This window comes from Schistocerca gregaria, chromosome 5, assembly GCF_023897955.1.
Source record: "Schistocerca gregaria isolate iqSchGreg1 chromosome 5, iqSchGreg1.2, whole genome shotgun sequence".
Classification (NCBI taxonomy): Eukaryota; Metazoa; Arthropoda; class Insecta; order Orthoptera; family Acrididae; genus Schistocerca; species Schistocerca gregaria.
Genome location: NC_064924.1, coordinates 128,737,178 through 128,751,130, shown reverse-complemented (window position 1 = coordinate 128,751,130; position 13,953 = coordinate 128,737,178). Strand labels below are relative to the sequence as shown.

The 13,953-nt window shown below is 35.9% G+C and overlaps 1 protein-coding gene across 1 annotated transcript in view; it reads right to left on the bottom strand.

Moving 5' to 3' along the window:
- Nucleotides 1-2,201: 2,201 nt before the first annotated feature.
- LOC126273258 (dynein intermediate chain 2, ciliary-like) overlaps nucleotides 2,202-13,953 on the bottom strand; it is a 225,725-nt gene continuing 213,973 nt past the window's right edge. Inside the window, exons 8-9 of the mRNA XM_049976803.1 lie at nucleotides 11,264-11,494; nucleotides 2,202-2,439 (exon numbers count right to left, since the gene is read on the bottom strand). Coding sequence (XP_049832760.1) covers nucleotides 2,259-2,439; nucleotides 11,264-11,494 — 412 coding nt within the window. The 3' untranslated portion in view covers nucleotides 2,202-2,258. The remainder of the gene's footprint in view (nucleotides 2,440-11,263; nucleotides 11,495-13,953) is intronic.

Here is a 13,953-nt window from a genome sequence, read left to right as displayed (position 1 = left end):
TGTTGAATCAATGAAGTGTTTGGTACCTTGGTGGAAAAATATTTGAGATGAATCTTCCACTCCATGTCTTGCTTGTTATGGACAACACTCCTGCCCTACTAGAAGAATTTCAATTCGTCAAGATCCAATTTCTGTCTCCTAACACCACTCTGTTACTCCAGCCTATGGACCAGCAGATTATTTCTAACTTTAAGAAGTTCTACACCAAAGCAATCTACGAGCATCGCTTTGAGTTGACTGAAGCTACCAATCTCACTCTCAGAGAGTTTTGGAAATATCGCTTCAACATTGTTGCCTATGTCAAGATGATTGAAGAGGTGTGTGAAGGGATTACCAAGAGAGCTCTCACTTCTGCTTGGAAGAAGCTTTGGCTGGAGTGTGTTGTTGAATTTGACTTTGAGGCATTTGAGTCAGTACCTGTGGAGCCTGTAGTCAATGAGAATTTGTCTTTGGCCTCAAACATGGGACTAAAAGTGAATAACAATGACATTGATGAACTTGTGGAAGGTCACAGCCAAGAAATGACCACCAAAGAATTTATTGAGTTGCAGTGTGTTTCACAGCAGGAAGCTGTGGAGAGGAGTTCAGAGGAGAAGGAGGAGGTAACAGCAAAATAGCAATATTCTGGTGGAATAAGAGAAATGCTGAAAGCATCAGAATCAGTTGCACTGTACATTGAAAATCATCACCCCAATAAAGCAATGGCAATGCACACCGCAAATATGTTTAATAATAATGCTGCATCAAATTTTCACCAAGTGTTCAAGCATTGGCAGAAACAAATGACTATAGATGGCTTCCTAGTAAGAAAGAACGAGTTATGTGATGTGAATAATAATAATACTGTATGTATAATTTTCTTTGAATAAATGACATGAGTAAGATAAAACTTTTAGTACTTTTGCTGCGTGGAATGCACTATCGTGTTTTACATTAATTTATATGGGATAAATTGTTTCACTTAAAGAGTGTTTCGCACTACGAGTAAGATTCTGGAATGAATTATGTTCGCTGTGCAAGGTTCCACCATAAATTAAAATGCAACTGTCCCCATACAACTTAATTGTATCTCTGGTTATCCAGAACATTCTACACAACGTGAAAAGGAAAAAAAAAAATTTTTAATTAAGGAGTGTATCGCCTCCGGGATGGAAGGTGTGCAGCTGCAGAATGAATCCACCTGATGAATTAACAATGAGGGTCAGTGTGCCATCCAGCCTGGATGTGGTATTTACGTGGTTTCCCACATCCCACTAGATGAATCCCAAGCTGGTACCCAAGTCCCACATCAGTTACATGATTTGCAAACACTTAGAAATCTTTTGCTCACCTTTACATTAATAACGCTACACACAGACAGTTGTGGTGCACACGTTCCATCCCAGTGAGTAACTGGGTGGTGACAGGAAGGGTATCTGGCCACCCGTTATGTTAACCATGCCAAATATGTTTATGACCATACTGACTCTTCACTGGTGCAGGACAAAGGAAAATGAACAACAATCACCTTTTTGTCTGGTTGATAATCTAGTTATTTTTGCATGAATCTCTCTGTTTAAAAAATTCATAATGTTTTCTGTCCACTTGACTCACTTTCCATTTTGGATAAATTTTATGCAAAAACTAAAGAAAGTAGTGGCTGGTTGAATGCCAGACTCATTTTTTAAAGTGCACCTATGTACTGAGTTGTACTAAATGCTTTATGCAAAAGGAAGTGGTACTGTCGCAGGTCTCAGTAGTACTCACATTTTTAATCTGTCCTGAAAAAGGTGATTTTAGTGTACAAGTGAGAAAACAATAAGAGACAATGGGTAAATATTCTCTTACACACTCTTTTTCCCACCAATATTATTTTTGCACATTTTAGTGAGTGACGAAAAAAGAAAGTAAATGTTGCAAGAGTGAACTTATCCATGTCATATCCATGTCATGTACATAGGTACACATCATGTCACTAGTGCAGTAGAAATCTTTGATGCCCCAAATTATTAGTTGTAATGTGGTCAAGTGGACACATGAAAACAAGCTATACTTATCTGCAAGACAAGTAGAAACATGGATGAAGTTGGAATCTCGCAATAATAGGAAACTATCAACTACATGTGTCTTTCAATTTTCTGTTGTGCCTGAATTACTTAAGTAAAATAATCACAGTACACACATATGCCTTAGAAAGAAATATTATAGGTAGATTACTTTGTTTTTGTCACAATTTCTTTTTTCATCATTAATTGAATGGAATTTTAGCATGCTTGCCTTTAATAGTCTATATCTGGAACATCTGGTGGTGGCACTAATTTGTCAGGCTCCCGTACAAATGACAGCAGTTTATCCAGTTTCATTATTTCAAGTTCTCTTGGCTCAATCTGTGGTCCTTTCTTTGGTGGTTTCATTCTCTTGCGTAGATTTGGTGAAATCTTTAGGCTAGTAACACAGCCACTGTCAAAAGAGTTATTGAAAAACATTATTAGATTATTATAAACTCTCTTTCTGCAATCAAAAAACAGCTGTTAATGCTAGCTTCTGATGAAGTAAAAGTTGTTCTTGCATTTTACATAATATGTACCTGGGTTTCCGAAAATAGGGGCAACAGGAAAGTAAAAATAAACAGGATGTCCCACATAACATGAGTACCAGAGATGTTTCAAAAACAGTTCAAGACATCAGACTGATGTTTTCAACAAGCAGTTTACCATACTGCTAATTTGTTAACTTTTTTACCTAATGAGATACAGATGTAACTACATACTTTATTAATGGAGCCATCTGCTCTCAAGAGAGTGAAATGAGGAGCACAGTGCTTGTAGCAAATATTTTCATAAAATTAGGAAGAAAATGCACTGAAACAGAACTTGGAACACTTGTACTAGTCAACATTTATTAAAAATCTTCTTCCAAATCTTGAACTGCATGTGAAATACTATATGTGTCCTCAACACATGTCAGACTGAGTATTAAAATGTAACTGTCTCCCTTATACAATATGTTTGATCTTAGGTTAAGGAAAGGATCCAACACATACATATTTCTTGAAACTACAGCTCATTTTTTCAGCATTTTGGCACTGTCATATGGTTTTGACTAGATAATTGGCACTTTGGATTGCTTATCTACAAATTTTAATTTATTTTGTAATTAGATTTTGTAATTGGTCACATTAATAATGTGTGATAAAAATGTGCAAGTAAAATGCACTTCATTGATTACATCACGTAAATTCTAAAATTTTACATAAACTGTGACTTTGATAAGAAACTGAAATTGCTTATGAATTTAAAATTATATTGAATCACTGAATCCATGTGATTAAGTGCTGAAATCCACCCAAAAACAAATATGAAATTAATAATCAAAAGAAATGTTTAAATTTGAATTTCCACTTGAAAGAAAGATGATAACTTATGCAAGCATTATTGTAAATCAAAGAAAACTAATTGTGATAGTTTGTACTAATAAAACAGCGACAACTGCCAGAAAAAAATTTATAAATTATCCAATCACAACTAGTTTCATGACCATGAAGTCACATCTTCAGGTGAAAAACTGCCAAACCTTAACTTTCACTCGAAGATATAACTTTATGGGCATGAAAATAGTTGTGACTGGCTGATTAATAAATCAGTTTCTGGTGCCTGTTGCTGTTTTAGTAGAAGAAAGGATTACATCTGTGGCTGCCCCAATACCAAGTGATGTATGATTGTGGCGATTTTGTAATAGTGAAAAATTGTAACTGACTGTTGAGAAACTATAAATATGTATGTGTGTGTGTATGGGTTGTGGCTGTTGGGGGGGGGGGGGGGGGGGAGAGGGAGGGGCTTCTTCCTGTGCTGAATGCCTTATTACCAATGTTATAATATGGATACAAAAGAAAAGCTGATCATCAATGGGCAACAGGAGAAAACAAATAAAATATGTGAAAATGTATGAGCTTTTGGAACCAGTGATTCCTTCTTCTCACAGAACAGTTTGAAAGTAGGGAAAAAGAATGAATGAACAGTACTTGTGATGCTTAGGAAATGGGAAGAGCTATGGAAAAGTCACCCAGAATCATGGATCTGGGGAGATTTACCGGATGAGATGAGAAGGAAAGACTAATTGTTGGTACTGCATTGGACAAAATTTCAAAACCTGAGAACTTAAAGGTGGAAGGTAGAGTAATATGCAAGACAGTGATTGCTGGGAAAAAAACCATTGTGAAAGAGTCAATTAGAGTCAAAAGATAAATAAATTATACAAGGTAGACAGCTGAGAGGAAGGGGGGAGGGAAGGAAGACAGATCAAACAACAATTTATTTGTAATAATCACCTCCCTCTCCCTCACCCATCTGTCTTTCACCTAAAATGCACTTAGCTTTCTGCTCTTATGGATTATTTCACTGTGTTTTTTTTTTTTTTTTCAGTAATCTCTGTCTTGCTTATTATCTTATTTCCACCTTTAAGTCCTTAGGTTTTCCGGTATCAAAAATCAGTCATTCTTTCTCATCCTGACCATTAGTCCTAACCCCAGTGTTCTGGGCGACTTACCACTTCCCATTTTTTAAACATCACTAATCTTTTTCTTTCATTCTTCTTTCTTTCCCTTTAATACTTCTGCAGGAGAGTGAGCCACTGACTCCAAAAGTTTGGGCATTGGCACACCTTTTATGTTTTTCCTCCTGCCGCCACTTCATGAGTAAATCTTATACCTACCCATATTATACATTCAAACACTGATTATGTTTATTATTATATACATTGTTACACATAAAGCACACCACTTACAATTTATAACACATTAGTCATTTTAAAATCTTCAAAAAACTTTGAAGAGTAGAACTATAGCCAAAGAAATGTGAAAAACAGTTTCACCTACTAGAAAGTGGCAGGTAGAACTAGAAGTCCCATCATTCAGAAAGTGATAAAAATTTAATGAGGATATGGAATGACTACTCATTGATTAAAAACATCTAAATTCATTTTCACAATTCTGTGCCACAGAAATTAGTCCATACACTCCAGTGCACGGTACTGACATGTTCCAAAAAGCTGCGTGCGAAAATGCTCGTTTACAGAGGTCATGACTCAGGTTCTATTGGTCACACAGGTCAAGCGTTTTGGATAACCCTCGGCATAGTGACCATTTGTACACCTATTGGAAGAATGGGCATACTGTAGCTATCCTACAGTACTGGGTCAAAATTGTACTGGGTCAAAATTTAAACATTAGGTACTTCCTCCAGACCAGAAAAATTGACCAAATTGGTTGGTTCTAATGGATTAGGTGTGGTCTAGGGTGAGACTTGGGTGGCTCCTGAGAAAATCCCAATAAACTATGGGTTTTGGGGACTAAAAGAACAAATTATGGGGATGGCCACTTCAGTAATTTCTATTCATGGTAGGTCCATGAAATATTTACTGTATCTCTTAAAACAATATTCTTGGAGATCTTCAAAACTTTTTTTGATGTCTTTATCCATTACCGAGATCCAGAGGTTCAAAGTTACCATACTTATGCAGAAAACAGCAAAAACCGATTTTTTGCTGTTTTTGCACCGTGGGTCACAATTATCTAAATAAATAACAATAGCAAATTGCTCAAATTTTAACTGTACATTATTTACACAGTCATTTAGAAATGCTATTTTTCTATTTTTGAAAGTCTGTATCCATTATCAAGATACAACTGTAAAACCATGATTTTTGGGTACAAAAAGTGCTAACTGCGAGGATGGTCATTTCTATAATTTCTACTAACACAAAATAATCAAAATTTTTGCCATATGTCCTTAAAGTGGTATTTTCAGGGAACCCTGTCACTTTTTTGGATATTATTGTTTACCGACATCCAGAGGTTTAAATTATTGTGCTTATGCATGTAAAATATGCACATAATTTCTGGTCTGAGGCATAAATGTAATTTCGACTGATGTAATGAACACATGGCAAAGGTTCAAGGGCCATCACAAGGGTTATGAGGTCACCAAACTATGTTTTTAGTCAGAATTTTTTCACCAATAAAACTTTGATGCTCTGTCTCTGTATAATGGACACTTCACACTTATACAAATATGGCCAAAGTGGTGCTCCAGTGACAAAAAAAGGGGCTGGTAAATATTAAAATGCATGAAAAGAACATAAAATAACTGTCAAAAATTATCCAAAACTGGAAACACTGCAAATTCAGTAAAATATTTCTATTAACATTTTCACTCTTTCAAGACACAAATCATGAGCCACGTATTTTCGGTAATTGCAATTGATGAGTAAAGTACACAAAAAAAATTTTTTAAAATGTAATGCAAAAGATTTTGTATTAATTTTATACTATGTGTACTTATTTGTTGTTTTATGTATGAAAGTAAAATGTGTCAGAGAACAAAAAAGGTGAATAAGTTCCTCTTTAAAAAAAGTCTGACAAAAAAGTGGGGAACTAGCTGCCTCAGTCCTTATTCTGTCTTCTTCATAAATCTTCATTCTGTCATCTTCACCTATAATTTTGGCATGTGAACATATTCTGACTATTTTGTGCTGAAAGAGAATAGCAGAGACACAATGACAGTGGAAGAGTGAGGAGGCAGTGGCAGAGAAAGAGAGATGAGATAGTGGAAATGAAAAATACAAATGAATGAAGATAATACATAGGTTTGCATAGGGTCTGAACACTCCCTGACTGGCAAACTTTAACATGTAGGTATAGGGGAGGGCAGATGTTGGCCTGAATTTTTAAACATGTGGCTATATGGGAAAAAAAGTTGACCCGTCGAGGTATGGCAGAGACAGTGCCGATGACAAAAAAAGACAAAAGGAGACAGTGGCAATTGGACATACAGTAAATCAATGGGAGAGAAAGGAGGCAGTGAGAGAGAGACAAATACTACTGAAAAAAATGGCAACACTGAGAAGAAGCTGTGCAACATAAAAGAAAGTTAGTAGGTGTGTTTCCATATAAGAAAGATGATGTCTATTCAAATTTTACACCAGTTGCGTATGAGTGGCAATAGCAGTGCCACTATGAAGATGCAAATCAGGTTTGCTTTCAATACACACTGTAACGGTATTGAGCTTTGAGACTGCAATAGTGAGCTGAATGGAATGCCTTTAAGTTGACAAATATGAGATATCAACACCTCACTGAGTTTGAACAAGGTCTTGTAATTGGGCTACAAGAAGCTGGATGTTATTTCTGAGATACCACAGAAAGCTTTTGCAGGAACGTGGCCAATGTATGTTATTATTGAGAGCAGTGGACACAAGAATATATGGTCACCAGAAGACCAAGCTCTGTATCGCCAAGTGGCATTACCGAGAGGGAAGACCATCGTGTTTGGTGTGTGGCTCTGGGGCATTGTACTGCATCTGAAGCAGCAGTTTGAGCAACAGTTGGCATCACAGTATGTGCGGATGGATATGTGTGTGTGTGCGAGTGTACACCTGTCCTTTTTTTCCCCTAAGGGAAGTCTTTCCGCTCCCGGGATTGGAATGACTCCTTACCCTCTCCCTTAAAACCCACATCCTTTCGTCTTTCCCTCTCCTTCCTGAAGAAGCAACCATCGGTTGCGAAAGCTAGTAATTCTGTGTGTGTGTTTGTGTGTTTTGTTCATGTGCCTGTCTGCCGGCGCTTTCCCGCTTGGTAAGTCTTGGAATCTTTGTTTTTAATATATTTGCTGATTCATCTATACATATTCTGTGTGTTCAAATCTAATCTGCAGAATTTTTTCTTTATATACATTTTTCAAATCTCTGTAGGTATGGATGTGCCTGGGTCATTCCACCATACCACGAGCATACTGACACATTATACAAGCTGCATCAAGCTTTTGTCTTATTGTTGTGTGCTACTTGTTTTGTAGAGTCTCATATCTTGAAATGTAAACTTATATGAGCACAGATTTTTCTTGAGTGACTTTAGTTACTTTCCATAAATCAATGGCTTTTTTGTTTGCATTAAACCTTTAGGTAATGGGTTACAAGTAACTGTTTATTTCAGTTTTCTATTGCATTGGGCCAATTTATTTTTATGACATCTTAAATCAGCATCTATGAACAGGACTCACTCACTTCTAAACTTTTGGTTTTCAGGAGAAATAGTTTTGAGTTGTGGTCACTTGTCATATTATCTGTAACAGCCCATGAAGCCACATTGTTGACAACATGACAATTTGTCACAATTACATTTTTGTTTATTTCTGTTCCTACTCTGGTTTGGTATGTTGACATCTGATCTGGATTGTTCAGCACTTGTGGATCCAATTCAGCTATTGCATTTACCGGTTCCACACTTCTCTCATCCATTGCATGGCTGTGCTAGACCACAGATTTGGGATTATGATTTAGCATAATAAGGTGCTTTCAGTTTCATCCCACATAGCAGCAACCAATAATCCCTCCAAGTAGGAAGGACCTTATGCCCACACTGAAAATACAGGTTTGTTAGTAAAAATTTTCCTGATGCCATTATGACCTTTAGAGTTACTACATGCTTATTGAACTGTTGCATGATTTTTGTCATAACATTGTCCTTGTGTAGCACAACTATGTTTGTCATTGAGGCCTTGCTTGTGAATATCGCCTGAGATGTGGATGGGAACTATAATATTTTGTGGTAATTTGTCTATAATTCCTGTATACACAGTATATCTATCCATAAATCTTCAGCTATCTTCATGATGTCTGTCATCCCAGCAGAACATTAATTTGTGCTACTTTTTCTTTTTTTGCAGTTCTCTGATGCATTGTAGATAGTCTAGATGAATGTGATCTGTCAGAAACAGCTGGGCACCAGGGAAAAGTATTCTCTCATGAGACCTTCCCAAGTCACAGTAAACTTCTTCCAGACTCAGTGTTTCTTGTCTTTGCAATTTCCAGAGTAGCTCATTCACATTGTTAGGAATATTAGTTACTCAAAGGACAATTCTGTTAGCTGTGTATGGAACAGGAGAGGTGTGCAATCCTGAATGTATGTCATAGGGCAAGGAGTATGCTGGGGTTATCCAGTCAAGTTAGTTTCTCACTGTCTTCTAGATGCTTGTACAGTCCCTCTGATTGATTTTGTTGCTTACTTTCTCTAGTTTTTTGTCTATGTTTTTCAGTGTTTTGTTTTCTTACTTTATTACCTACAATTGGCTGATTTCTGCAATGGTATGGGATTTTTTATCCAATTTAGGGAAACATGCTTGCACCACAGCCACAGCAAAGTAAAGGCCAGTCATTTTGTCATTGTATAATTATATGAGGAATTATGGATTTATTTCAACATCCTTTTTATCAATCACATGTTCATGATAGCAACTTTTTAATGTTTCCTATAAACTCAGTGACAGTAAAGGCTCAACAATTTAGTAGTACAGTATAATTTTCACATACAATTTACTGAAAAAAAAGCATTAGTTGGCAGTACATGATCTCAATAAAGTCACAGTTAAGTTAACACAATACTACAGTCAGACTCAAATCAATCATGTGTTCATAACAGCAGCTTTTGGATATTTTCTGTAAACTCAGTGACAGCAGAGGCTCAATAATTTGGTAGTCCAGTTTGACTTTCATACACAATACATAAAACCGCATTACTTTGCAATACATAATCTCCTCAGTAATGTCACAGTTAAATGAACATAATATGATAGTAAGACTCAATATAATGTGGACTGCTTGATTAGTTTTTCAAATAAATAATGAAGGGAATGAAATAGAAATTCAGAACAGTATCAGAATACAAGATGAAAAAATAGCAATAATAAGATTTTAACATGAAATCGCCATTCTGCAATAACAACTATTAAATGGGATGGACAGGCCAATTCAAATTAATATTATAAGAAAAAATAAAATGAAAATCTTTAGGAAACCCAAGAAAAAGAAAACGTACTAAAAACCAGTCACAGTGAAAAATTCACTTAAAGAAAAGAAGAAAATTGGCTATTTAGGAAGTTGAAGTAAAGGACATGTAAAAAGCAGGCAGGCATAAGAGAACAAAGCTCTTTTTTATAAAATACAAGGTCTATTGACAGTTATTAATTAAAAAACAGAGAACAAAGTGAGCTGATTTATGCACTTAGGGAATAGTTGAATATGGAGTTGAACTATTGGATAGGGCCCGATGAAAAATAATACAACATGGGTATCTGCAAGTGAGACCAAATGAATAGCAAGAAATAACGAATTAAACAAAACTGTGATACACAGAGCAGTGAGGAAAGATGTTGTTGCAAGTCCTGCCAACGATAAGAAGTTTCTAAGATGTTATCAAACATAAGAAATTTCACAATCCATGGAACGGTGGAGAATACAGTTATAAAGCTACATCAACAGTGTACTATGTACTGTGACCACATTAAAAATTCATTGCAAGCTAGATGGAGAACTGGACAACTGGATCCAATTAGAATATAGGCTATCCAAAACCTGTCAACTACAATTAATGGAATGAATACTGCGACATATGAGAGGTAGAAAGCAAATTAAATTTTCATGTCATATAGACTGGTTGTAAATACTATTATTTATGTAACAATGTTAACTCATATCTTCAATACTGATTTGACAGAGCTTGATAATACATGCAAAGGTCTATAGGTGGAATGATGCATTTCCTGCACAGCAAAAGAGATGATCCAGAATTCTCACTGAAAATGACTTCAGCATCCAGGGGAAACTATCTGGATTCGACATGCCTCAGGCAACTTGGACTATCTCCAACCACGTCCAAACAGACCATGGAATATGTGCAGATTCTCTCCATAAGTTGGCAAATCTTCATCACCATCTTGTAACTGTTGTATAAAATGACAGACAATTGCTCATGTTTATCATCTTGTCCACTATGTGGTTATAAGGGTTCTTTTGGAGACTTCCTGACAATGAAAAGTTGTGTAATAAATGCAAAAAGATGTCAATATTCACTTTTATAACTGTTACCATTTGTGCAATATTGCACTGGATAGCTGTGCTGAAATGTTTAGTTGTAGTTGTTTAGTATTCTTTGTACATGTGTAGCTGTTCTTGTGATTCAAAACTCTTAGTATGCTATATGATAAATAAATAACGAAATTCACTTACTTAATCTTAATTCTCATTCTTTCCTCTGTTTTTTTTTTAAGCTAACAAATAATGATATATTAACAATGAATATATGTAAAAGCAAAAAGTAAGATAGTAAGCACTGGGCAGCCATTCTGTCTCTTTGTGATGTTATAGTTCCCCCAAGTCAATTTTCTTTTTGATATAGGTAGTAATATACTACTTCACTCACAGCCCCTGTTTATAGTTTGTTAGTTTGTCTTACCGTTCATCTCCAACCAGTAATGCTGGTATTTTGTAATTGAAAGTGATTTTTGAAAGTCTATTCCTTCTTGCTGAGACAACAAACTGGACACATATTGGCCTATATTTGTCAATATTTAAGTCAAACACATGAACTCTTCCATCAGTAATAGCAGCAAAAACTGTACTTGAATAAGGTGCCCATTCCACATCTTGAACAGGATTTCCCAGATCAAATATATAGAGAGGGTCACTGAAAAAAAATCATTTACATATTTATCAAAGGTGAGTAACAGGTTCTGTCTCTGACAACTCAATAACATTTTCTGTGTGTGTGTGTGTGTGTGTGTGTGTGTGTGTGATAGAGATAGATAGATAGATAGATAGAGAGAGAGAGAGAGAGAGAGAGAGAGAGAGAGAGAGAGAGAGAGAAGCTATCATTCCATAGTTATTGTTAGTAATTGTAGAATTCAGTGAATTAACATTGCTAATTTATAGTTTATGTGGGTGGAAACACAGCTGAGATATTTCTAGTGCTCTTCATAATTCATTCATCACTTCTGTAGTAGCTTTTGTTGCACACAGCATTCAGTGATGCAGAATGGCCTATTTCAACAATTAAACATCATTGTTCTGCTATGTTTTCATTTGTTCTAGACAGGATATATGTAAACATAATACCTTCAGGAACATGGTATCAGTCAAGTTTCACATTAACAGACACAAACAACTACAAATGGTTATTTCTTTAAGTATATTAATAATAAAATTATGAGCAATGCTAACCTCTTGCTGCTATACTATAAAGATTAGTCACTTGGCTTTCAACTTCTAAAATAAGACTCTATCCATGGAAGCAGAAGACTTTTAAGCTCCAGATTATAGTGGAGCAGCACAACAGAACAGAGCACAGCTGTGCATTGCGTAGTTGCTGAAGCTCCACTTCATGTCTGCATACAGTGAAGCAAGGGAGCAGTATAGCAGCTTTAAAAGCAGAGGCCACAATGAGTTTGCATCTGGTGCATGTTATATCATATTCTGCTGCGTACCAAATGTAGCTAACATATTGATGTATTCTTTAAACTTGACAGGGCATCCATGACTCATTCCATTCTTGAGAAAATGTATTCTATATGGCACACTCTGTTCCATTCATATGGCCAAATCATAAAGTGAGAATAAAATATCCGTAACTCTTTTGGTGTTCACACTACAGGTGATGTGTTGTTCAATTCATGGAAGGAAATGTTTAATGGTGATGGTGCTCTTTTCTCACAACAGACACGAATATATAGTTTCAGCAGTAAAAACATTCTCACTGATTTTGCATGACCACAGAAGATGGTGTGGCATGATTCTCATCCATTCGTTGAGAGAGCTATTGATACTTATTGTGATGCACAGAACTCCTGCAGTACAGATAAAGTGGGACTGGCTTCATCACTGTTTGCTGGCCGGCTATAATTGTGTGAATCTTTTTGTTGTGCCTATCACGACACAGCATCTGCGCTATATGGTGAGTAGCAACTTTCCTTCTCTGGCATTGTTATAACTTCCTTATCTGTGTGATATACAAATAATTACAGATTTTTCCAGTGGAATAATATAATTTTTAAGGGTCATCAACAAGAAGAATTGTTACAGATTTCTAGAAGCAGAAGTTTTTGAGACTCAGCTCGGACATTCACAGTAGTATTCACAACCATTGTCAGAAATGAGGAGTCAACTACCAAAATATGGTAGTATTATCTCCAGTCACTCCATTCTCAATATTATAAATGATTTATATAATGTACAGAACTTTTCAAATACAATCGTTATTGACAGAAAACACATTTGTCTAGAATGCCCAGAAAATTCTGGTACAATGTTTTGTAGCTTCTTTCATTCAGTCATACTAAAGCAGTTGCAGTTTCTCTCAGAAAATTCATTATAATAAATTTGAAGGATATGGGGAAGTGAAACAATTGTGATAGATCTACTGCATTTTGCTTGATGCAAGAAGGGGAGTTTAATATATTGCCAGACTCTCCACTACTAATGACATCATTTCTATTACCTTTTGCATTCTTTGTAGATGAGTCTTGTCCATTGTTAAGGCACTTTATCAAATCTTACAGCTGAATGGCTTTTCATCCAGGGAATGAATATTTCAGGAAACGCCTTTGCAAGCCGTGATGATTAATTTAATGCACTTTTGGAATAATGAGTGCTAAGTGGAACATAATCTGGAAGCCAACAGAAACTTCACCACAATTTTCTGACAATATTGTAAAATGTACATATGTTCTGTCAATGACCTAGAAGGATCCCCAAGCATCAATGAGTAACACAGGGCTGAATAAGAGCATTCTGTGCAAGTCATTATCAGACAGGGCAAAACTGTAACAGAGCTTCAAATAAAGCTGTGCAAATGAGAGACAGTTTTTCAAACTTATTCTTACATAGCAATACATGATTTTTATGTGTTTGCCAGCTATGCTGTTTCTTATTATTACCTCTTGTTTTAAGACAATCAAAGAAATAAGAAGTTAAGGAAATGTATTCTGTTCTTGTATCTGCTGCCATCTCATAACATAACTTGTCCAAAATGAATCAGCTATGGCGATTGCTGTCTCATTGGTCCCATAAAGGACCATAAGTAAACCCACCTTCTAACAAGTTATCCACTGATGCCATTTGCTCGTTAGTACAACAAAAGAAACACAAGCA